Source organism: Pelobates fuscus, chromosome 1 (assembly GCF_036172605.1).
Source record: "Pelobates fuscus isolate aPelFus1 chromosome 1, aPelFus1.pri, whole genome shotgun sequence".
Taxonomy (NCBI): domain Eukaryota; kingdom Metazoa; phylum Chordata; class Amphibia; order Anura; family Pelobatidae; genus Pelobates; species Pelobates fuscus.
In genome coordinates this window covers 462,284,925-462,310,138 of record NC_086317.1, presented here as the reverse complement: position 1 = coordinate 462,310,138, position 25,214 = coordinate 462,284,925, and the positions used below count along the sequence as shown (strand labels likewise).

The following is a 25,214-nucleotide window of genomic DNA, read 5'->3' as shown; positions in this document are numbered from 1 at the left end:
CAATGTGGGCAGACATGTGGAGGGGCCACCCGGCGGCATACTGATCAAGCCGCCGGGCCACGTCTCACTGTCGGGTCCTCGATCATGGACTGAAGATCCGACAGTTCAGTCTGCCCTAAGGCGATTTAGGCGGCCACGAGGCCTTAGGCGGCCGCCTAAATCGCCTAATTAGAGAGCCGCCTCTGCATGTAGTCTATCCATAGATGTGTTTACCCTACTGATGCTGGCCTCCTGATGGTCCTGATGTTAGGGTCCTATCCCTTTGCACCGCTTTCATTTCCTGGTCTGGGGACACCAGGGAAGTGTCTGCGGGCAGACTTTCATCTAATGATGTGTTTGTGCTATGCAGCAGGTAATTAGGACAAGCACTTCTTGCTTTGGCTGTGAGCCAGCCAGGCAGAATGTCGGTTGGTAGGCTGTCCCTTTTCTCTAAAAAGGCAATGTTTACATTAAAATGCCTGCAGGGACATACTATGTAGATCAGAACAACTACATTAAGCTGTAGTTTTTCTGCTGACTATAGTGTCGCTTTAACTAATCCAAATATTCATTGTGTCGTTGGGTGGGGAGCTGTTTTAAAAACAAGGAATTACACAAAAGCAAACCAAGCAGGTATTTTGCTCTTTTTTTTTTTTTTTTATCTGATGAGTACAAACCGATAATTCTAAAGTGCTGAGTGCCTCTTGTTTTGTGACCCGTCACTGCGTGGTAAATGGCGGCTGAGTGCGCTTGTTTGTGTTCTGAGTGTGGACACAGCAGTTTCTTTGTCTCTTGTCATATGCATGCACACTTCCTGTGCTGCGTTATCTGGGCTGACAGGCGGCAATCTGCTACACCTTGGGAACATTCCACAGGCATTCTAAGCATTGAATCAGACTGCCGTCCCCATTGTTTTCTCAATCGACCAGCGTGTTGTGTTTGCCAGACCTGTGAGAACACCTTCCCCTTTCCACACCAAGGCATGTTAAACTGACAGTAATTGTCACTGTGCCGGAAGAGCACAGCTCTGCTTTTTGAGCCCATCGTACCTTGACTTTAGGTTTCTGTGTGTATTTATGTTGAAACAAGCTTAATCCATTTAGCATATGATGTTTCATGCCCTAGCAAGTATTCGGGTATAACTCATCCGTGAATGTTAAGATACAAACACCGGAAAATGCAGTGTTTTCACTTTTTTTGTGTGTGTGTTTCTGTTGCAGTTTTCAGATTTGTAAATTCTCTGCCATTCATTCAAAATTTCCAGGTTTTTACTCTATTCTCAAGTTTTTTTTTTTTAAAGTTTTATTTAGTTTTTTTTTTTGTGTGTAAATTGAATGGTAATGTCTCCAGGTGTCGATTTTCGGGGATTAGTGTGCATCTTTTCTGAGTCTTAGAATATATGGACACATTTTATTATTCCCAAATGTACTTCTTTAGGAGGAACAGTCCCTATTTTGGCTTCATATCCACTTGTCTCTTTTCTATCCTAATGTTCCTCTTTCCAAGGGGTTCCAAAATACAGCGATCTGCCTTTAAACTACAATAAATGTGTGAATAAGATATATTGTTCTTGTTCTACAATAGCAACTACAATGTAATTAGTAAGTCACCTACAATTTCTCAGATCAGTCCTGCCCCTGGCTACACTCACTCCCCTTAAATGAAAGTGTCATAGAGACATAGAATGTGACGGCAGATAAGAACCATTCGGCCCATCTAGTCTGCCCAGTTTTCTAAATACTTTCATTAGTCCCTGGCCTTATCTTATAGTTAGGATAGCCTTATGCCTATCCCACGCATGCTTAAACTCATTTACTGTGTTAACCTCTACCACTTCATCTGGAAGACTATTCCATGCATCCACTACCCTCTCAGTAAAGTAATATTTCCTGATATTATTTAAAATGCTGGGAGGTATGACATTTTTCCGGTCATTGACCCTAATGTGTGGGCAGATTAGCAGATTTGTAGGGGGATATTTATCAAAGTGCTCTGAAAATGGCTGTTTCGTCATAGTAAATTCTGCTAGTTTTCACAGATAAGTCCATTTTATGACCACCAAATGTACAGCGGTGGGAAAAGTTTGGTTCCGAGCTTGGTGATCTTACTTATGACTACACGTAGGAGCTGATACAGATTAAGGAACAGCGCACACATAAAAATACATTTCTAAATTCTATAACGCTACCTTAAATGCTCCCAAATCCCTTTTGTCTTTACAACTAGTAGCTAACATATTGAGTTTGTGTCAGTTTACCTATGCAGCTTATACAGTGTGTGTAACATTTAAAGGTGTATACATAATATATAATGCAGTAGATATACTTATATAATATATAGTACAATATCTGTAGTTTATATATTAATATAAAGCCCGTTTGGCATTCAGGAAAACCAACAGATTAATAAAATATGGAACATTGACAGACGTATAAAAAAAACACATATGTATGTGCATAGTTTGGTTTCCTTGTTTAATATATATTGTTGTTTGTGTCTGTCTATCTGCTTGTCCAAAATGTAACCCTCTCGAGACCTGTCTGGCTTTCTAACAAACTAGCATATTGATTTTCAAGTTTGATAAATGCGCCCGTCTGCTGACATGCCTACAGTGATATTCGAATAGATTCTTGCATTGACAATTAGTGCACTTAATTCAATTGTTCCTCTTGGTAACTATGACATCTGTCACCAGAAGAATGTCCTGTTTCCTGGATGCCATTTGTTGCTGGGTTGACATGAAGCCCCCATTTTGTACTAGAGAAAAGACCCACTATTCATCACTAGAAATGTGATTTATTGCACTAAGGCATTCTCTTATGAATCCTGTCCTTGTTCTCAGATTGTAGGGGTCTCGGGCAGATGTTCCCAAACTAGTTTAAACGTAGGATTCTCCATAGTGATCGCAAGAATCATGTTGTTTTGGGTTTTTTTTTCCCCTTGTCAAAGCTTTTTTTAACCATTGGAAACACATAACCATTTACACAGAGACAAATATAGAAAATACAAATTATCTGTGTAATATGAAAAGAAAACAAAACCAAAACAAAGATTTATATCTCATAAAATGTAATTTCGGTATCCAGAAAATAATAGACTAGCACTTGGCACTGATAGGAAACTTGAATGTATAGCAAATCTTTATTATTATGGCAAATGAATAATAGTAAGAATTTAGGAGAGATTTTAGTGGCTGATTTGTCACTACCATCAACTACAAATATTGGAATACTCAACTGATTTGTAGTATGTGGGAGTTTAACTTTTAACTTCAGCTGTGAGCTAAGCTGCACATTTCTTAAACCTTTGCATGACAGGGAATAATAAACCCTCCAAAAACCCGAATGAGAGATCTGATTGGTGCAGCATTTTCCCGGCCTGTAAAGTTCTGTCTGTTCCCGATACTTGCTTTTATAGATATTTTTCTTTTATGTTTTTAAATGTTGTGTACATATTTTAATCCATTATCTACAGAACACACTAAAACATTTCACCTCAAACAATGGAATGAGCCTTTAAAGGGACACTCCAGGCACCAAAACAACTTATTAAGTAAGTTGTTATGGGGAAAAGAGGCCCCTGGAGGTACTCTTACCTCAAGATGTTAAACTGTTCTTCCGCGTCAATGTCCACTCCCCTCCAGGTGGCATCCGGCTTCAGCAGTTTTTTTTTTTTGTAATTCTTTATTTTCAATGACAGAAAAGGAAACAGGTATATGAGCAGTGCATAGGCTTACGCAGAAGCTATGATTTGTATTTTACAGTGGTTTCACATTAATACAGAAAAGCAGAGAGTATGTTGTTAGGTGTAGATACCACTGTGTAAGCTTTCAACTTGTACTGTTTCTTTCTGACAGGTTTTTTGTTTTTAAGACATAGTACAATCAAGTAAACAAGAAAAATAAAACATAGATTTAACTTTGTAAACATAGAAGGTGATCGTGGGCCGGGGTACCGGTAAACCCGGACCAGTGGTGGGTGGAGGGGAGGGGGGGGGGGGGGGAAGCATCCTGGTTGTCCGTTCTTGTATAGGAGTACGTCTGGTCTGGTTATAGGACTCAACTGTTAATGTAATTTTCCCAGGGTTCCCAAGTCTTAGTAAAGGCTTTGGTGGAGCCACGAACTCTGGCCGTAAGTTCGTCCATGAGGTGACAGTCCTTGATCTTGTTAATAACTGCGGACACCGGGGGGACGTCTGGCCTTAACCACGTTTGGGCTAAGGCCCTTCTGGCTGCTAGGGTGAGTTTGTTAAACAGGCGTAGGTCTGAAATGGGCCAGTCCTCTACCGGTCTGGCCAGGAGGAACGTCCATGGGTCTATCGTGATGTGTCTATCCATAACTTGGGAGATTAATGATTGGATTGCCTTCCAGTAAGGTTTAATTTTGGGGCAACTCCACCACATGTGAATATAAGTCCCTTTTTCTCCGCAGTTGCGCCAGCAGAGATCATTGGGTATCTTGTTCATGTGGTACAGTTGCACCGGGGTGGTGTACCACCGGAACATTGTTTTATAGGACTGTTCCTGCATCGTAACGCATATTGAAGTTTTAGTGTTTGCCTCCCATATGTCCTGCCAGTCGGTGCCTTCTAGGGTTTCCCCTAAATCTGATTCCCATTTGTCAGTGTAGTGGAGGGGTCCCCATTCTTGGGTAGAGGAGCAGAGGTGGGAGTATAACTGAGAGATCATACCCCGTTGGTATCGTTCTGCGTGGCAGATTCTTTCAAAGAAGGTCTGCTTGGTTTTGGCGGCTGTTTTCACGGTCCTTAGGTTGGCGTAGTTCCTCAGTTGAATGTACCTAAAAAAGTCTGCTGGGGTTAGGGTAGTTCTGGTTTGTAGGTCCGCAAAGGGGATTATTGTATCTCCAACGTACAGTTGGTGGACCCTTTGTAGGCCCGCTCTTTCAAGGCCTTTAAAGTCCCAGGGTCGCATACCCGGGGCAAAGGCCCTGTTTCTTAGTATGGGGGTGAGGGGGGAGGTGGCGGAAGTGAATCCGTATTTTATGGCTATTTTGTCCCACAATTGGATAGAGTTAGTGATGGCTGGGCATGATGTTCGTGGAAGTGCCCTGAGTTCCCTGGGTGTCCAAATGTAGAATTGAGGGAGATCTGACTGCATGAGTAACGATTCCAGGTCTACCCATCTTCTAGTGTCTGGGGGGGTATGCCACATCGCTATTTGTGTCATTTGGGCTGCTAAATAGTAAAAGTAGAGGTGGGGGAGGCCTAGGCCTCCTCTCGTTTTGGGGCGATAGAGTATGTTGCGGGCTACTCTGTGCCTCCTGTTTTGCCATATGAAGCGGTCTATTGTCCGCTGGAGTGGTATTAGGTCTCGTTTCGTGACTGGTGTGGGCAGAGCTTGGAATAGAAATAGGATACGGGGTAGGACATTCATCTTGATCGAGTGTATCCTCCCGATCCACGATATTGTTTTTTCCGTCCAGGTCTCTATATCTGCTATGAGTTTGGCTATAAGCGGAGTATAGTTTAGGCTGTAGAGCGCTGTGGGGTCCGCCGGTAGTTTTATACCGAGGTACGTGAGTGAGGTGGGTGAAATGCGGATGTGGTGTTCTACCGTAATTTGATGAATGGCCGATTGTGTAAGGTGTAACGGGAGAGCGCTGGATTTTTCCATGTTAACTTTATATCCTGATAACTCGCCGTATGTCCGGAGGAGGGGTAGCAGCGCTTGCATGGAGGGAATGGGGTCAGTCATGGTGAGGAGTACATCGTCGGCGTACCCCGAGACCAGGAATTCTTGGTTCCCAATCATAGCTCCTGTTATTTCTGGGTGTTCCCTAATTGCCTGGAGGAGGGGTTCTAATGTGAGCACAAACAGTAGTGGAGAGAGCGGGCATCCTTGACGAGTGCCATTGCGTATATCGAAGTGTGGACTGTGGGCTCCTGTTATCTTTATTTGTGCGGTGACATTTGTGTATAGAGCGCGCACTGCCGTAATGTATGAGAGGGGTATGTTTATGTGTTCCAATAGCGTGAACATGTAAGGCCAACTCACCCGGTCAAACGCTTTTTCAGCGTCTAGGGAAAGAATTAAGGACGGTGTTTTGGCTGTGGTAAGAGTCCAGATTGTGTCTATGTTTCGTCTGGTATTTTCGAATAGTTGTCTGTTGGGGATGAACCCTACCTGGTCTGCGTGGACCAATTGTGTCAGGTACGGGTTGAGTCGAGTTGCCAATATCTTGGCCAGTATTTTGCTGTCATGATTGATGAGCGATATTGGTCTATAGGCCTCCGGTTGGGTGTGATCTTTGTCTGGTTTGGGCAGGAGTATAATGTGTGCCTGTGTCATGTCTTTAGTGGGGGCTGCTCCATGCATTAGGTCCTGAAATAGGGTTTCCATGTGCGGGAGCAGTTCTTCTCGGAAGGTTTTATAGTAGCTCCCCTCATATCCGTCTGGGCCTGGGGCTTTGTTACTTTTTAGGGAGGATATGGCTAGGTTGATTTCGTCCGTGGTGATTGGTGTTGAGAGTTCCGCAGTAGCTGTTGTGTGGAGCTTGGGTAGGTTTAGTCGGGTTAGGAAGTCAGAGGTACCACGATGGGGTCCTGTGCCAGCAGCGTCCCCTGTTGTGGGTTGGTTGTAGAGAGCTTTGTAAAAGGATGTAAAGGTTTGCGCTATCTCTGATGGTGAGGTTTTCAGCTTTCCGTCAGGGGCTCGTATGGATGTGATGTGGTGGTGTTGTGCTCTGGGTCTTAGTGTGCGGGCTAGGAGCGTGTCCATCTTATTGGATTTGTCATAGCATGTGCGTTTGGTCCATGTCAGTGCGCGGGCCGTGTCGTCAATTAGTAGTTGTCTGATGGCTAAGCGTGTGTCTAGTAGGTGTTGTAACGTCTGTGGATTCGAGTCTGTTTTGTGGCGTTGTTCTGCCGTACGTAGGGTGTCTAGCAATCGTGTAAGTCGTTGGGTTTTTAGTTTCTTTTTGTGCGTCGCTATTTTAATGAGGTGGCCGCGAATCACTGCCTTGTGGGCGGCCCACACCGTCGCAATTGGGACGTCTGGTGTCAAGTTGTCTGTGAAGTATGTATTTATTTGTTGTTTAACGTCGTCTACGACTTGTTGATCTTTTAGGAGGGACGTGTTAAGTTTCCATGTCCATGGAGTGGGGCCGCAAAGGCCTTCCAGGTATATGGCAATATCGGCATGGTCCGACCATGCTATGGACCCTATCTCTGTTTTTTGGGTTTTAGTGAAGCCGGTGTGGTTGGTTAGGAATAGGTCGATGCGGGAGTAAGTATCGTGGGGAGGTGAATAGTACGTGTAGTCCTTATGACCGGGGTGTTGTGCTCTCCACGCGTCTATGAGTTTTGTATTCTGAATAAAGTGGTGTAGATGTTTGTCTTGTGCGCCCAAGCCGTGGGATCTCATCAGTCCCGGGCGTGTGCTTCGGTCAATGGCTGGTGCCGGGGTGGCGTTTAAGTCGCCCCCTAGGATTAGGATTCCCGTTGGCAATGACAAGACCGTGTCTGACATATTATTCCAAAATTGTAATGAAGGGCTGTTGGGAGCGTAGACATTAATCAAGTGTATAGGCTGTGCGTGTATGTGTCCAGTTGCAATGACGAACCTACCCTCTGGGTCTGTTATTGTATGTGTGAGCTGTATTGGGCACCTCTTGTGGACTAGGATTGCCACTCCATTACGTTTTTGAAAGGCTCGTGCTTCTGCGGCTACGTGGTATATATGATCCCGGAGTGAGACCCGGGTGGCTCTGGGTAAGTGTGTCTCTTGGATGAATGCGATGTCTGGGCTTAGCCTTTTTAGTTCCCTGAATAGTGTACGTCTCTTGCGAGGCGCGTTGAGGCCCTTAACATTAAGGGAGGATATCTTCATGGTCATGATAGTGGTGTGTGGTGGTCTCTGATGAGGTGTTGGCGTTAGGCAAGGGTCTCGGGCGAGATCTGTTCCCACCCCTGCTCCTCAAGCCTGACATGTCAGTGACACAGTTGTTCGGTATAATGTAGTTAGATCGGTTGTCGCCCAGGATGCTGGATGGGCGGGGTTGGGGTGTATAACGTAGGTAGGTGAACTTGGGTGGATAGGAAGGGGAGAGGAGGAGGTGGTGGGGAGTGTGGAAGGCGGTTCGTCTGGTCTTATTCCTTGCCAGACTGTGGGGGGGTATTTGGACCCTAATCTCCGGCCGTTTTCCTGCCGTCCGGGGGGTTAGGGACATGAACCACGTCACTAGGAGTATCCCCTTTACAGTCTGTTGCTAGATTGGTTGCAAGAGAAATGCGGCTACCAACCGTTGTTGTTGAGGTCGGGTTTGTAGCAATGTGCCGCTTGGAAGTAGTTGTTCACGAATCTTGGGAAGGGGGGGGGGGGTCATCGTTAAATTGGAAGTGTACGTTTTTTCTAGGGGGGGTTATTTCTCTGTTTTTGATAGTTATATATATATATACATACATACACATATACATACATATATATATATATACACACACACATACATACATACATATACAAAACTATTTTTTATTATATATTTTTTTTTTTTTTGTCTGCATTTTCCTTGTGAGCTGGGTCGTGGAGATTGTGCGTACTGACAGGATGGATACATGTGGATCCCATTACGGGGCAAAGTGATGTTAACCGGACCAACTGCTAGTAGATCACGTTAAAACGTGAGCAGTGGACTGCATGATGCAATCAGTAGTGCCGTTTGTTAGTTTCACACATTCAATTACACAGTGCATCTTAGATGAAACAATACATTTATGCATTCTCTAATATTGCGGAGTTGTCTGGGTAGCGTTGCAATTGAAAAAAGTCGGGTCTCCTGGTCATCTGCCTCGCTGCGCTCGGACACGTAATCTAGTAAATTGAGCGTGTCCCCAGTGTCTATGTAGCTGTGTGGACCACTAGGTTTTTCGTATTTATTGTATTTTTTTTAATTACATATGTGTATGTATTCATTTTTAGTGAGCAGTGGCCTACATGATGCAGTTAGTAGCGTCGTTTGTCGGTTTACATATTCAATTATACATTACATAGTAGAAGAATACAATACATTGGAGCATTCTCTAAAATTGTGGGGTTGTCTGGGTAGCGTCAGTATTGGATAAGAAAAAGTCAAATCTCTTGGTCATCTGCCTCGCTGTGCTCGGACCCAGTGTCTAGTAATTTGATTGCGTCTTCAGTGTCAAAGTTGCTGTGTGGACCCCAAGGTCCTTTCATATTTTTGTCATTGTATTTGTGTATTTATTTATAGTGAGCGGTGGTATGCATGATGCAAATTGTAGTGTCGTTTTTAAGTTTACGTCTTCAATCAAGAATGTTTTTTTTTTTTTTTTTTTCCTTTGTGTTTTTTTTTGTGTTGTTGTTTACTTTTCATTTATTTTTTTTTATTTATTTTTTTTTTTTTTTCCTTTTGTGTTTTTTGGGTATGAGCTACGTCAAGTAAAAATAAAAGAAGCTGTGTCAAAGTAGAATGGCAGTATATCAGGTCTGATCAAAAGTCTGCTCACACGGAGCAGTGTCTGCGTTAATAGGAGCGCTTGTGTCTGATGCACTGTGTGAGTCTAGCGGTCATGGCTAAGTGTGCTATCTGTCGTGTCTGGTGCCAGGAATACAAATAATATAATACATTACAGGTCCGTTGAAAGGCAATTTGACCGGTCCTGGGGGATGGAAGTAGCACGTGAAACCATCGATGGGGTAGCATGGAACTGATGGAGGCTGCTACACCGCTGTGGTGATCATAGGTCAGCCCCTAGCTCTCATCCCACTGGAGGGGTACTCCTTAGGCCTGTCGTGGTGGTCCTGTGGCAAGAAGGAGCTTTGGGGTTCTTCTGCAGTAAAAGTCCAGGAGCGCAGGTGTGATGGGTAGTCGAGGTGTCAGGAGCTAGTGTTCATCAGATCTTCTCCGTCTTTCGTCGCCGACGTGTGTAGAGTGCAGATGTGGGTGCTCCGGTGGCTCATCGAGGATTCGTGGCAGACTCAGCTTGTAAGAGGGCTGAGAAGGGTGTGGGTGTGAGTCCAGATTGCCGGGTGGTGGGGTTGTGGTAGGGCTAGATTGTAGGTGTTCGGACAAGGAAGGCCTATTCTGCTGCTGCGTACCAGTCTCGTGGTAGTGCTTGTAGGGTTGGGAGCGCGGAGGTGGGTAGAGTGAGGTTATTAGGCGGTGTAATGCCCAGATTCCATAGAAAGGGGGTTGGATTTGCCCCTGGAAGGAGGACGTGGGGTCTGCCTTGTTTGAAAACTTGCAGTTTAAAGGGGTGACCCCAGGCATACCTCACTGCATTAGCCCTCAGCAGATCTGTGACCGGCCGCCAGTCTCTCCGGCGTTGGAGGGTGAGCGGAGCCAGATCCTGATACAGTGCAAGATCAGTGTTGTCATACTTCACCGGGATCTCCCGGGCCCGTCTCAGCACCGCCTCCTTCGTTTGAAAGTGGAGGAAGCGCACTATGACATCCCTGGGCCTCGCGTTTTCCTCCCTTCGGGCGCGTAGGGCCCTATGCGCTCTGTCGATGTGCCAGCGATCGTCCGGAATATCTGGCAAGAGAGGCCGGAGGATGGAGAGGACAGTGGCAGAGAGTGGGCCCTCGTCTGCTTGTTCGGGCAGGCCACGTATGCGCAGGTTGTTACGGCGCGAGCGGTTTGCTAGGTCCTCTAGTGCTGCCTCCGAAGCCTCCAGCCTTGTTGTGAGTCTGTTGATGTGCTCAGTGGCTGTGTTATGGGCCGCTACAGTAGACTCGACCCGTTGTTCCAGTTCAGCAGTCCGGGCCCCCAGAGTGTGTATCTCGGCCATTACAGCTTTGGAACTTCGTTCAATTTCTCGGGCTAAGAAGTTCTTCATTGCTGCCATCTCAGCTATAATGTGGGCTGTCTCCGATGTAGGCGAGTGCTGCAGCCGGTCGGGCTCGCCATCCGTTGGTGAGGCTGAGGCCCTCGGGCTGGTCTGGCCGCCATCTTGGCGGGCTTGCCGCGAGGCCGCAAAGAGATCCATCACTGTGGCTGTCCCGTCTGTCTGCTTTTTAGTCTGTTTTCGCGGCGTGCGCCTATCCATGGTGGTATGTAAGCAGGGTGGGTATGGTGGTGGGCACAGATTCGTGGTTTTTACGCCGTTGTTAGCTTTCTGTATCGGGGTTAGTGAGGAGCGCTAGACAGACACGTCCAGCTTGGTTCCCGGTCAAGCCACGCCCCCCCCGGCTTCAGCAGTTTTAGATTGAGAAAGTGTGGAGTGCCGTCGGCATTAGTTGACTGCTCTTAGCCAATCAGAGGCACCCCTGCCCGATGTCACTCGCTTCCTGAATCTAAAATTGTTGAAGCCCGATGCAACCTGAAGGGGAAAGGACATCGCCGCTGGAGGCAACCTAGGGGTAAACCGTTCGAGAACAGTTTAACCTCTTAAGGAAAGAGTGCCTCCAGGGCCCTCCTGGCACCATAACAACTTCATTTAGATTAAAGTGTTTTAGTGCCTGGAGTGTCTTTTTAAGTAAACATGGTAAAACCATGATATTGAGAATAAATATATTTTTATTACACTAGACGCAAAGATAACAAGACAGTGATAAAAAGCAGCTGATATGAATAAACTAAATGGATTAGCTTTGGGCACGAATAGGCAAGTTCAGCTTGAATCTGCTCTAGTTTTGGCAACCATATCTAAATAGCACAGGCAAAATAATCTAATAGTAAGTCTGGGAAATAGGCCTCTTTTCTTACTCTCCAAGTTTAATTCCATATTGTCGGCAATTCTGAAACCAAGCTTATCTCATCCTCTAGTGATGTCAGTTATGAACCTCAGGCTTCCCTTGGTTATGCCATTTCCACACATTATTATTATTATTATTATTATTATTTATAAAGCACCAACAGATTATGTAAACCAAGCATGTTAAACTCAAAGGCTAACTCTGGCCAAATATGCATAGCTTAAAGGACCACTATAGGCACCCAGACCACTTCAGCTCAATGTGGTCTGGGTGCCAGGTCCATCTAGGGTTAACCCTGCAGCTGTAAACATAGCATTTTCAGAGAAACTACTATGTTTACATTAGGGTTAATCCAGCCTCTAGTGGCTGTCTCGCTGACAGCCGCTAGAGGCGCTTCCGTGCTTCTCACCGGAGAAGATGCTGCCGCCCATAGAAAAGCATTGAGAAATGCTTTCCTATGGACTGATTGAATGCGGGCGCGGCTCTTGCCGTGCATGCACATTCAGCCCGGACGTCAGAAGAGGGAGGAGATTTCCCCGGCGCTGAGGGAGTCCGGCGCTGGAGAAAGGTAAGCGCTTAAGCGCTTAACCCCTTCCTCCCCCTTAAGCCTGGCAGGACTGGGACCCTGAGGGTGGGGGAGGCAAGTTTGTTTTCCTGACACTAGAGTGGTCCTTTAAGTTCATATGGGACGCACAAATAAAAAAAAAAAAAAGGAGTTTGACATAGACAAACACAAACTTAAATTACTTGTATCATTCTCATGCAAGCAATATGTATTCCTGGTTGCAGATATATAAATCACTCAAAAGCTTCACCTCAAGTTACTTACTATCTCAGTAGTAATGTCACTGTCTGAAGTGTCCGCTCCACCTGCAAACTGCAGTCTCAGCCAGGTAGGTAGCCGCACTGTCCGCTCCGCTCACTCTCAAGTCCCTCTGCAGTCTCCAGGCAGAGTGTTGTGTGGCTGCACACTCCACTCCACTCGCTTCTGCCCCTTTCCATCCATGTTTCTCCCCCATTTCTCCCTACCTTCTATATCTCTCCCCCACATCTCTCCCTCCCTTCCACATCTCCCCTCTTCCATATATCTCCCCCACATCTCTCCCTCCCCTTCTCCCACATATCTCCCCCTTCCATATTTCTCCCCCCTCCATATCTCTCCCCCACATCTTTCCCATATCTCTGCCCCCACATCTCTCCCTCTCTTCCATATCTCTCCCTTCCATATCTCTGCCCCTCCTTCCATATCTCTCCCCCACCATGTCTCCATCCATTCCCTATGTCTCCCCCTACCCATTCCATCCAAATCTCCCTCCCTAACTCTTCAATTCTAATTAAAATCTCCCTTCCCTCTTCCATTCCTATCTCTCTCACCAATGTCTCCCTCCTACCCCTTCCATTCATACCTGGCAGGCAGCTGTTTCTCTCACAGAGCCGGCGCCCGAGATGTTGGAAACGCCGACTCTGCTCTGCACTATTGATAGATGGCCCCCCTCAGTGCTGTTTCTTACCTGACATAGCAGGAGAGGGGGGCCTCTCAGTCTCTGGCGTGCGCGGTGTCAGACTGAGCGTCGGGTAGTTACATGACACCCTGCACTCTTATTTATAACGGGAGGGGGTGGCGCTCCCCCTCCCAGTGTACTGTGCGTGCGGTTCCCTTATGTAGCCACACGCTGCCTGTGGGCAGAGGAAACGCAGGCCGAGGCAGGTGCAAAAATCACTTGTCAGGTCAGTCGATTGGCTGGCTGATGTAAACAGTCCCTTAAAACGTACCTGTGACATAATAAATTTCCAACAAAGTTTGCCCTGTGATGTTTTGTTTTATCCCTCCCCCTCTTATGGAGACATTGTAGGTTAGCATCTTCTATAGTTTGTCAAAGCATGTTCTATGTATCTCTGCTTGGGTAAGAAACAAAGTCTCCAAAAGCATGTGAACTAAGCTATAGAATGGTATATTAAAGGATCACTACAGGGTCATCAACACAAACATGTATTCCTGACCCTATAGTGTTAGACCCACCATTTAGGGTCCCCGTATAAAAGTTTAAAACTCACCTATTTCTATCGCCGTGCGGGTCCGCCAGTGCTGGCTCTGCCCCCTTTGTGACATCATCAAGATGGCTGATTTTTTTTGCTAATCCAATGCTTTCCCAATGATAGGTACACACCTGCTCCTGCTGCCATATTTATAGATTATAGCTCCATGCCAATGGAAAAAATATTGTTTTTTTATTTAATGTAAATATCTGAGATCAAATTGGATATATAAAGAGCCAGCATGTCCTATTTGTGTGATATGTGCATTATTAACAATGTGTACTGGTTTCTGGAAGTCTGTTTGATGTTGTACAAATTGAGATAAATTCCATAAACCCTGTAATATTCTATAGAAGAGCAGTCTAACTCTCACATGGAACTTTAAATGCTTCTTGGCTTAAAAAGCATTATCGGTGTCAAGAGACTCTCCGTACATCTAGATAAATACAGAGACAGTATTAGCAGCTTCCAGCCTGACACTCAGCCGTCAGCTTTACATGCACTCCGTGCTTCCAGAAATGAATTACGTTACCACAACCACAATGCATGTAAGAAAAAAAATATTCCATTATTCCAACCAAGTACATGTGTCAATACATCATAACATTTTCCTGGAGTACTTGAACTGGATGCTTGTGCTATAAGCAGTTGAAGTGTTTTGTCTCCCCCAAAAAGCTGTGCCAATCCGTTATAAAGTGTTGCTGTCAGACAAACCTAAGCAAACAGCTAAGCAGTTGATTTATAGAAAGTGTGAGAGACACAAGGCATTAGCGATTCGGTTATCACTTGTGTCAAAACACTTCAGTATTGACAATTGCCACACCACTGCTAAGCTTCACATGGGAATGATAATATGTAGCAAGGCAAAGACGTTTATATTTAGACCTGCTTGCCGAGGATTTAAAAATAAAAGAAATGTTTTTTGTTTTCGATTGTAACCGATTTCAGCTTATTTTTCCAAAATATTGAAAAATATACTGGGCATAACTTCTGCCAGGGAAATATATCAAAATGATATATAGAGCAATCGATGGCGTCGTAATCCATGAGATGTCTGGCTCTGGGGTTTCAGAAAGGCGTCAAAGAGCCACACGCCAAAATGAAAAACACTCACCTGAAAGTTATATAGCAAGCTTTATATAGAGTGACTTTCAAACTGGACAACAGGCCTGCAATTTCTTCTGGCTATATTCCCGACTTGATTCAAACTCTGCCAGTCCTTATTGATACAAATTATAATTTTCTTATAGACATTTAAATTAATGAGAATTAATAATGGCTTTGGGGCCAATGTTCTAAATATGGAGCTGTCAGTAGAAATATTGGATTGTTTGGGGCACGTTGTAGAGAAATAAGAAAATAGAAAAAGGAAAAAGCATGTTTTTTTTTTTTTAATTTACATATAAAAATCTTGTAGAAGAGGGAGTTAATATCCCATTAAATATGAAAATACTTCACTGGCTTCTATACAAGTTACTTTTGCAGCATAGTATAGATGAGAAGTATCGTTATCATTTTGTAATTAAAGCTCTAACATGTTAGACTGGTATACCGATCGCATAGCAACATATGCTTCTCTTCTTGGTTACATACAACCCCCCATTTTGTTTAGCAATGTTTAAATTACTATTAACCACCCAGGCTGCTGCTTTTTTATTCATTGATCACCCTGCCTGTCACTACCCACATACAGAACAATACACGTATCCCTCCTTTGTTCCAAGGAAACATTCTTGTCTCTAGCACAGCTTTAGCGGAATTTTATCGGATATGAGCCCGGTAAAGCGGAGGTCAATTTTATATAAACATTTTCATTCACTAAATAGAAAATATAAGACGCAAAAGGGAGGGACCCCTAATCCCATGTGATAAGTGCCTTAAAGTCACGATCGACCTGAAACATTTATAGCAGAAATCCAAACAGAAAAGCTTAGTGCGTGTGTGTGTGTCTAAACAATTTTTACTTTGACCTCCAACTACAAATGGCGATGTACTTCCTTAAATAATTTAAATGAACACTGCAGGCATCCAGGAATATCAAGTCATTATTATTATTATTATTATTTATATGCATCATTTTGTATAAAATGTAATAAATTCCTAGCTCCACCTTCCTGCCCATATTGCCCGCTGGACTAAATTGACCATAAAGATTATCTAGCAGGATACATGCTCTTGTACATTACCCAGAAACCCCTGTTTTTACAGATTTCTATAAATGTATAACCTGGGATGGGCAACGTGCTTGAGAAATTCACCTGTGTGACATTCCTTCTGCAGAGTACTGGTTTCAGGTCATTTCTTTTATTTTTTTATGCATGAGCTCTTTCTGTATAATATGTTATACCAGTTATGAGCCAGAATGGTAAACGGTCAATGGTAAATCATTTTGGTGTCCGTAATTCACTCAGACACCAGAAAGAAAGATGATGAAAAGTGTCATAGAACACAACAGACAATACAACAGATGTTCCAGTGCACGTGCCTGAATATTTCACCGCTCAACTCCAGGGTTCTTTGGCTAAATGGCTCTCTAGTACACGAACAGACAGAAACATATTTTATCAAGCTATGCGTGTCGGATTCCATTATTCTCTCATTGTTAGGAGGCATGGGCCGCATTAATGAGCCCTGCATGAAAATAACATCTCTGGGCTGTATTATTACCGCCAGTATTTTTCCTCTAATAATTCTCAATCTAACACCACTGGCTGGGCCGAGATTGGCAGCTTCTAGCGTACTAATACATAAATCCTCGTTTTGTTTATTAACTTTGGCATTCAGACATTTAATGAATGTAAATCGAAATGTATTTGAGAAATTTAGAGGCACCTGATTAAAAAAAAAAAAAAAAAAGCATTTTGGGGGGAGGGAGAGATCTCTAATATGTTTCACATTTGCCAAATCCGAGCAATAAAACAAAACAGGCTATTGTATAATAAAGTATACATATACATTCTTTCAGCGGCTTGCAGCTTGAAGCAATTACATAGTAAACACACACGGCAGAGGAATTTATTGAACTTATGGTCTTGGTTAATGCCGCGAAAAAAATCCACAATCAGAACATGTGTTTCAAACAGTTTGGGAAATAATCGTGCTCCGGGGTATGTGATTGTTATAAGAAGCAACTACTTTGCTGGACATGTAAATTTCACAAAATGTAAGTGTCGGGTTTCCTTTCCCCTCCTGCTGTCATAAATTTGTACACTGTCTCGACTTCCACTCCTTAAACCACTTTCCGCTCTGCCATAAACATCCAATAGCAAGAGTCCGAGCGAATGGGATAAACTGGAAAGGGCCCCCTTTATACACCATTTACTGCTTCTAGGTTTCACTGCATTAGTCTGCAGTAAAACGTCAACATTAACTGACAGCCGTGTAATTGTTTTGCTGACAGTAATATGGCATCTAAAACAGAAAAGGAATCGATTTCACTGTTATTTTTGTGTTTTGTTTTGCTTTTTTTTTATTTCTGTTCCTCCATACCTTGCAGAGAGGAACTGTCTCCAGTGCATTACACTAGGCCCAGGGGCAGACAGGGGGACTTGAACAGTCTTATAGATTAGTATTAAAGCTGTGGTGAGATCTAAAAGGGACAAAAACCATCTCTAAAAGGCTCTGGTTACTCTTTTGTCCAGTGTTTACGTATCCTACAAGACATTTTAAGGGAGGGGAGGGGGGGAATCAACACACAAAAAAAAAAACAAAAAAAAAACTACTTGACACAGTAGCTCTAAATTATGTGTTAAAACGCTCCAAAAATAACATTATGCTAATAATTCTGCTAACGGCACACAACATTTAATATTTTAAGATTTCATGTAACAGAGAAGCTCGGCAGACACAGATAATCACTTAATGAGATAGTTGTCTGAGCCTTCCCGGTATACCTTGCTAAAACGTAAACAAGTCTCCATGTTTGAATTAAGGTAGGAGAGACTGCACAGTTTCCAACATTATACCAAAGCTGGCAGCATGCTGGTGAGTCCCATATGGGTGTAACATGTCTGCCTCTGTGGCTGCACATTCAGTCATGCTAAGCTCTGCTTTGCCATGAAAAACTAAAGTCGTCCATATTTGTTTCTATCACGTAATGGTCTTCTTAAAGGAACACTATAGTCACCTAAACAATTTTAGCTTAATGAAGCAGTTTTAGTGAAGAGATCATGCCTCTCAGGTCTTACTGCTCAAATCACTACCATTTAGGAGTTAAATCACTTTGTTTCTGTTTATGCAGCCCTTGTCACACCTCCCCTGGTTATGATTGACACAACCTGCATTAAAAAAAACTGGTTTCACTTTTAATCAGATGTAATTTACCTTAAACAAGTGTTATCTCTTTCTCGGTAAACTGAACTTTATCACATACAGGAGGCTCTTGCAGGGTCTAGCAGGCTATCAACATAGCAGGGCATAAGGAAATCTAAATTAAACAGAACATGCAATAAAGGAAGAATAAACTTTAGATGACTCTTTACATGAAGTGTTTAGGAAGGCTGTGCAAGTCACATGCAGGGAGGTGTGACTATGGTTCATAAACAAAGTGATTTAACTCCTAAATGGCAGAGAATTGATTAAGCAGTGAGGCTGTAGGGGCATGTTCTGCACACCAAAACTGCGTCATTAAGCTAAAGTTGTTTTGGTGACTATAGTGTCCATTTAAGGCAACCATTGGAGTGCCAGGAAGGACTTAAAGAGCTGTGACACATTGCTTTAAAAACAAACCTGGATGTTTGCTGACAAATACTATAACAACAGTGTGTGCACTCATACTTTGACATTGTGTGACTTTACAGACACTGGGTGTTACCGGCCATGGTCCGACATGACAAACCGATACTAAAAGCTTTTTTGTTACGTTTCATTCATTCAATATATTATAAAAAACAAGTTGCATTTCCATTTATTCATTGATAGACATCCTCTAGTATTAATGTTTCTGTGATGCTCCAGAGCTTGAGAACCCGGTTACTTGATGTTCCCTGGGTTTATGTCATTGTCCTATGAGCAACTTCTGTGAGTGTCTAGTTTCTTTTGCCTGGCAAATGGCGCCATCTGCTGGTAAATGAGGCCTACAGCAGCACATCCCACGCTAAATTCAACCCCCCTTTCTCAACCTTGTGATGCCTGACCTTCAGTGTTTAAATTATGCTTCCAGTGATACTCAGTCAGCTATTAGTATGACTTATCAACGAAAACACAGTATGTAACCGCTACAGTGTCCAAGGTTAGCAATTATTTTTCTAACCTAATGGTTTTCAGATAACGTTCTAATTTTGTACCTATTGCTGAGGTCAAGTGGTAGGAAGTGAACCCCAGAAAAGATTAGTTCAGTGGGCTCATAAGTAAGTATATGTTTTATTATATTTTTGGAAAGCAGCTGCGCTTTGATTTTATTTGTACATCATAAAGTATAGAGTGTATGAGACGTGCAGTGAATAGTCCTATGTATGTTTTATTTAAGTGCTTCCATGTGATTGTGGCTGTAAATTGTGAATGGGCGCTTTGCATTATACAATCTGTGTAATGGGTTACAGGAGTGAGTGTGCCGACAGTATGTACACGTTTATTGGTTCTCTCCAGTAAGCTTACATTTTGTCAGTTTGCTGGTAGCAAAACGTGACTTGGAGATACTTTCTCTACTGAATACTTTAATTTTCCGCGAGACCTGGGCGTCCTGGGCGTGCAAGTTTTTGTTTTTCCTGATTACCCACACGTGCAGACTAGAAGAAAATGGGATAAAGGTTACAGACTATAGAACAAGGTCTCGATATTCTAGAACAAAACAACTTTAATCCCTTATTACCTCTCTGTGTTCTCCTGGAAATGCAGATTTGCTACTACATTTCGGGCTATACATAAATACTTGAGATGGTCTCGGAATAAGCCCATAGTAATAAAACTGTGAAATGTTTCTTCTATGGTTGACCATAATGTATTGACTGCTTTTCAATGCAAACTTGTGGAGACATCTGGGTAGGGTTCCATGTATATTCTTGGAGCTATGATCCAAGACTATCTGCAAGTCTTCACTGAAATGATCGATGCCTTAGGCAGAGGAAGTTCTAAGCTTACTTATAGTGAGTAGAGGAACACTTTTGTCCTATTTATTTATTTTTCTAAAATACAGGAAAATAGTGTACAGAAGATCATGTGAGACATCTAATGCCAATACAATTTTCTCTAGCATATCACGCTAAATACAAACATAAATCCTACTATTCCTGGGCGGCAGCAATGAGTATAAAGCCCATCAGCTGCAATACATACAATAAAAAACAAAAATAGCTACTTGCGCATACTCCCAAATCCCTAAATCGTGCTACATGTTCGTTGCCTGACGGCTGCTTTAAATATGCCAGTCAGTGACCGATCGCAGACATAAATGTGTCTTAAATTTTCAGTTGGAAAGACCTCGATGTTTATATTACTACTTAGATTTAAACATAGCTTTTAAATACATTGCCTTTTTTTTGTTTTTTTTAAATCCACCACTAAGTGTTGAGCAGTTTTTAATAAAGAATTTACTGCTCACAGCCGCGTGTCAACGTGGCTTTAAGTAATTTTACAGATATTTATTGTTCCACAATTTTATTTAGAACTTCATAATGAAATGTTCTTTTAATATCGACTAAAAAGAAACGATTTATGTAAAATGACCGGTTCGAATAAAGAGAAAAAAGATTTGCCAATGCCAACACTGAACACATCAAAGCAGCATTTGCGACCACTATGGCAAAAAAAACAAACCCTTCCTGTTGATTTGCAAAGTGGGATTTGTAGATCGATATCTTGAAGGCTGATTGTGGCCATTTCTAACACAATTCAGAGCCAACAGCAGACTTCTACAACACTTTGAGAAACAAGAACACACTAACAGATTTACCTCTGAGAAAACGGCCAGTTCCTTAAATAAAATATTATACAGGATTGTTTGTATTAATCTTCGACGTGACAAAAAGGTAAAATCCGTTCACATGCCCAACAAGCTTATGAAAAGTGCAGGCTTTGTTGTGTTGGATATTTGAAACTCGTGTAGTTGCCGACAATCAATTCATACCCTTTTTAATGGTTTTATCTGAACCTGTAGACTAAACACCTGCTTTTCTAATCCCTTTGGTGTATGAATCACAAGAAAGCCGTCTGTTATGCGCAAAATGGAAAAAAATTAAAGGAGAATGGAGTGTAACCTTAACTAGGTCGCTCAGTTCAACCAAGACATTTGCGGGAAATGCACTGACACAGCAATACATACACAGAGTAAAACATTGCACAGTACTTCACAACCACAGAACAAAACACTGCATACTACATAACTACAGAACAAAACACTGCACACTACATAAACACAGAGCAAAACACTGCACAGCACTACATAAATACAGAGCAAAACACTGCATGACACTACACAACCACAGAACAAAACACTGCACACTACATAACCACAGAACAAAACACTGCACAACACCACATAAACACAGAACATAACACTGCACAACACTACATAAACACAGAACAAAACACTGCACAACACTACATAAACACAGAACAAAACACTGCACAACACTAAACAACCAGAGAACAAAACACTGCACACTACATAACCACAGAACAAAACACTGCACAACACTACATAAACACAGAACATAACACTGCACAACACTACACAACCACAGAACAAAACACTGCACACTACATAAACACAGAACAAAACACTGCACACTACACAAACACAGAACAAACAATTCACCACACTACACAACCACAGAAGAAAACACTGCACAAAACTACACCGCAACAGAACACTACACACATTGCACAAAACTAGACAACAACAGAACAAAACAATGCAAAACACTACATAAACACAAAGCAAACTGCACAACACTACACAACCACAGAAGAAAACACTGTCCAACACTACATCAATACGAAACAAAACACTCACAGGTTACTGATGCAGAGAGTCTGTCATGCATTACACGTGTATACATCAAGACACTCAGTAGTGCTTTTTAGGTATCTATTTCAGTAATCTTTTAATCCTTGGCCAAAACACATCTTGACAATCAGGGCTGTCACCCTATATTTTAGTGTAAATGAAGTCTGCTGGCAGTGTGTTTGTGAGGGCGTTTACAGTGATTTGTAATGTTTACGTATTATTTGACTTTATCTACATTTAAGAATGTTGATATTTTTCATTGACGCTGCACTATTGGCAGATATGGGCAGATATATTGCCAGGGTACTGAGGAGCCTAACTGATCACAATTAAAGGCACATTATAGAGTTAGGAAATGAGAAATACAAACATGTATTCCTAAAGCTGTAGTGTGCCCTTGCCTACGTAGGTGGCTAGCCCTCCCTGTTGCAGGGATTTAAGATTTACTTGCCTTATATCCAATGCCACACTGGTCTCCATGCTTCTACTCCACCTCTCGTGCTGAGATCATCAAGATTGATTGGGAATCTAGTGCACATATGCGGCACAATATCATGTTGTTCCATACAAAAGCTCTGTATGAGAGTCATTCTAGCTATTACTAATGGAGGACGGTTAAAGGGACACTATAGTCACCAAAACAACTACAGCTTATTGAATTTGTTCTGGTGAGTAGAATCATTACCTTCAGGCTTTTTGCTGTAAGCACTATCTTTTCAGAGACAATGCAGTGTTTACATAACACTCATCAGATAGCTGTTAGAGATCCTTCCTGGGTCATGGCTGCCTAAAATGCATCCAGACATTCAGTATCTCCTCCCTCTGCATGCAGACACTGAACTTTCCTCATAGAGATTCATTGATTCAATTCATCTCTATGAGGAGATGCTGATTGGCCAGGGCTGTGTTTGAATCATGCTGGCTCTGCCCCTGATCTGCCTCTTTGTCAGTCTTAGCCAATCCTATGGGGAAGCATTGTGATTGGATCAGGCTACCACTTCTGATGATGTCAGCAGACTGCTTGTATTTTTTTGAGGCAAACAGCATGCAGAGTTACAGCTTCAGGCTTGAATTCAGTAAGATTTTGCTATATTTATGGAGGCATGAGGGGCCCAGGGGGGCTAGATGGTGGTGTTAACACTATGGGGTAAGGAATACATTTTTGTGTTCCTGACCCTATAGTGATCCTTTAACCCTGCAATGAAAACACTGCAGTTCTTGCAAAACAGCAATAATTTCAGTTGTAGGGTTAAAAAGGGCATTGCACCCAGACCACTGCATTGAGATGATGTCATCTGGGGGTGTCTATAGAAGCCAGTTACTTTTGCTTTCTCTAGTTTATATCATTGTGTTGTCTTGTATTATATTGTATATGAAATGAACACTCGAGACCCTTAACCCCTTAAGGACCAAACTTCTGGAATAAAAGGGAATCATGACGTGTCACACACGTCATGTGTCCTTAAGGGGTTAAAGCGCTTTAGCTTGCTGAAACACTTAATGCGTGAAGAGTGTGTCATCTTTTGTTCATTTTAGACCAACTTCAGATATAAATGGAAATTGACACTTTTATGAATTATTCTGGTTACACTCCTTGGTTTTTAAGCACACAATAGGCCATGTCACTTCCTGGTTTGTGTAGCTCAGTGGAACTAAATTGCCCAAAGCACCTGCATTGGGAAATCTGTGATTGGACAGCCACAGAAAGTCTGGGTGGGGTTAGAATGGGAGGGCTTACAAAGGCAGCAGACAAGAGAACGGCAGGTTTTGCCAAAAAACGTTTAGATATAACCCCCAAGACGTACACAATGCCTTGTACTAAAAAATGTAATTTAGTAGCATTAAATGTTCTCTTAAATGTTCCCCATCAATCCTTTTCTCTTGTAATGTTGCCTTCAGAAAATGTATATGTTGTTACTTATTCTTGTATAACCATCCAGTTTCCTGAGCACCGATGATTGTGTTTTTTTTTTTTTTTTTTACAGGTGCAAAGATGGCTTACAAGGATTTGCCTTTACAGCTCTCAAGTAAGTAAGAACTTTAACTTAAAGGCAAAGTCTTGCAGAAATATAAACAGTGAAATCATTATCTTTACTACATATATTGCAAGATATTATTTAAAGTAGAAGATACAACATAAACAAATGTCGCTACTCAACCTACTGCGTTATTGATTCAGTACGTGCCAGAACGGAAATCTTATATGTTGTAATACTGCTAAAGTTTTGTTTCAAATCTCAATGTGATAAAACTAAAACATTGCTACTGGCATACCTCCCAACCTTTCAAATGGACAAATAGTGGCACTTTCATTGTCAGGGTGTAAATGGGGCAGCTATTGTCGTGGGTGAGGTTGTTTAGTGAATATTTTGATGATTTACAATAATTTATGCAACTAATTAGAACAGGAATAATGTATCTTATTTACACAGACTGATTTCTAAACACATTTATTGTAGTTTAAAGACACATTACTGGGAGTATTATCATTGTGGAGCTCTTTTATACACTCACACACCAACAATATAGAGCTCTTAGAAAAGAGGGACATTAGGAAAGAAAAGTGGGACGTCTTCATTCGGTTTCCAAAATAGGGACTGTCACTCCTAAATATGGACACTCGGGGGGGGTATGCTTTGGAACAAACTGCAAAATATTTGCAAATGGAAGGATTTTGATTAGGGTTGAGTTGATTTAGTAAGCTTGGTGTAGGTCAGCAGTAGGCAGCTTCCTTGGTCAGAATGATCGATCAGCTGCTGCTGGTAATCTTGGTGGGAAAGTGGCAGAACTGGAGGTGAGAGTTATATGTGGCCCTATAGGAGAGAGCGAGAGGAAGGTTTGAGAGATAGAAGTTACTTTTGTAGGCCATAAGCAATCCTGAAAAGATGGGTTTTGAGGGACTTCTTAAAAGATTGAAGACTAGGGGAGAGTCTGATGGGGTTAGGCAGGCAGTTCCAAAGGAAAGGAGACGTCCGTGAGAAGACTTGCAGGCGTGAATTTGCAGTACGGGTGCAAGCAGGAGAAGGTCACCAGTAGAGCAGGGAGACCGAGAGGGGGCATACCTATGAATCAGTGAAGAAATGTAAGAGGTGCTAGAGTTGGTTAGAGCTTTATAGGTAAGGGTTAGTATTTTAAATTGACTCCTGTAGGGTACAGGAAGCCAGTGTAAGGATCGACAGAGGGGTGAGGTGTGAGAGGAGCGACAGGAGAGAAAGATCAGCCTGGCAGCAGCATTCACCACATATTGTAGGGGGGCAGTACGGCTTCTGGGGAGACCAATTAGGAGATAATTACAGTAATGGATGTGAGAGATTACTAGAGCATGAACAAGCTCATTGGCAGCACCTTGCATAAGAAAGGGGCGTATGCGGGCATTGATGACCTAAAGTGATCTTAAGGCTTTAAGTAAACAATAGTATATTGACATTGTCATTTATTTTACTATTTATTTTGGAATGTTAGTAATATATTATATACATGGAAGGTATTGCTTATGATTTTTACCAATTCATAATTTTATAATTGCCTAATCATGTGAAATCAGTGTTGTTGGAGAAGCATTATTTTGTTATATCTTGAGGA

General features: G+C 42.5%; 1 protein-coding gene across 2 annotated transcripts in view; it reads left to right on the top strand.

Annotated features, from left to right (window-relative positions):
* Window positions 1-25,214, top strand: part of TMEM135 (transmembrane protein 135) — a 262,755-nt gene that overhangs the window by 205,097 nt on the left and 32,444 nt on the right. For both annotated transcript variants that reach the window (XR_010085239.1, XM_063430948.1), the window contains exon 7: window positions 23,618-23,659. Coding sequence is in view for 1 of the 2 variants with exons in the window: in XM_063430948.1 (XP_063287018.1) it covers window positions 23,618-23,659 (42 nt within the window). In the remaining variant the exon portion in view is untranslated. The remainder of the gene's footprint in view (window positions 1-23,617; window positions 23,660-25,214) is intronic.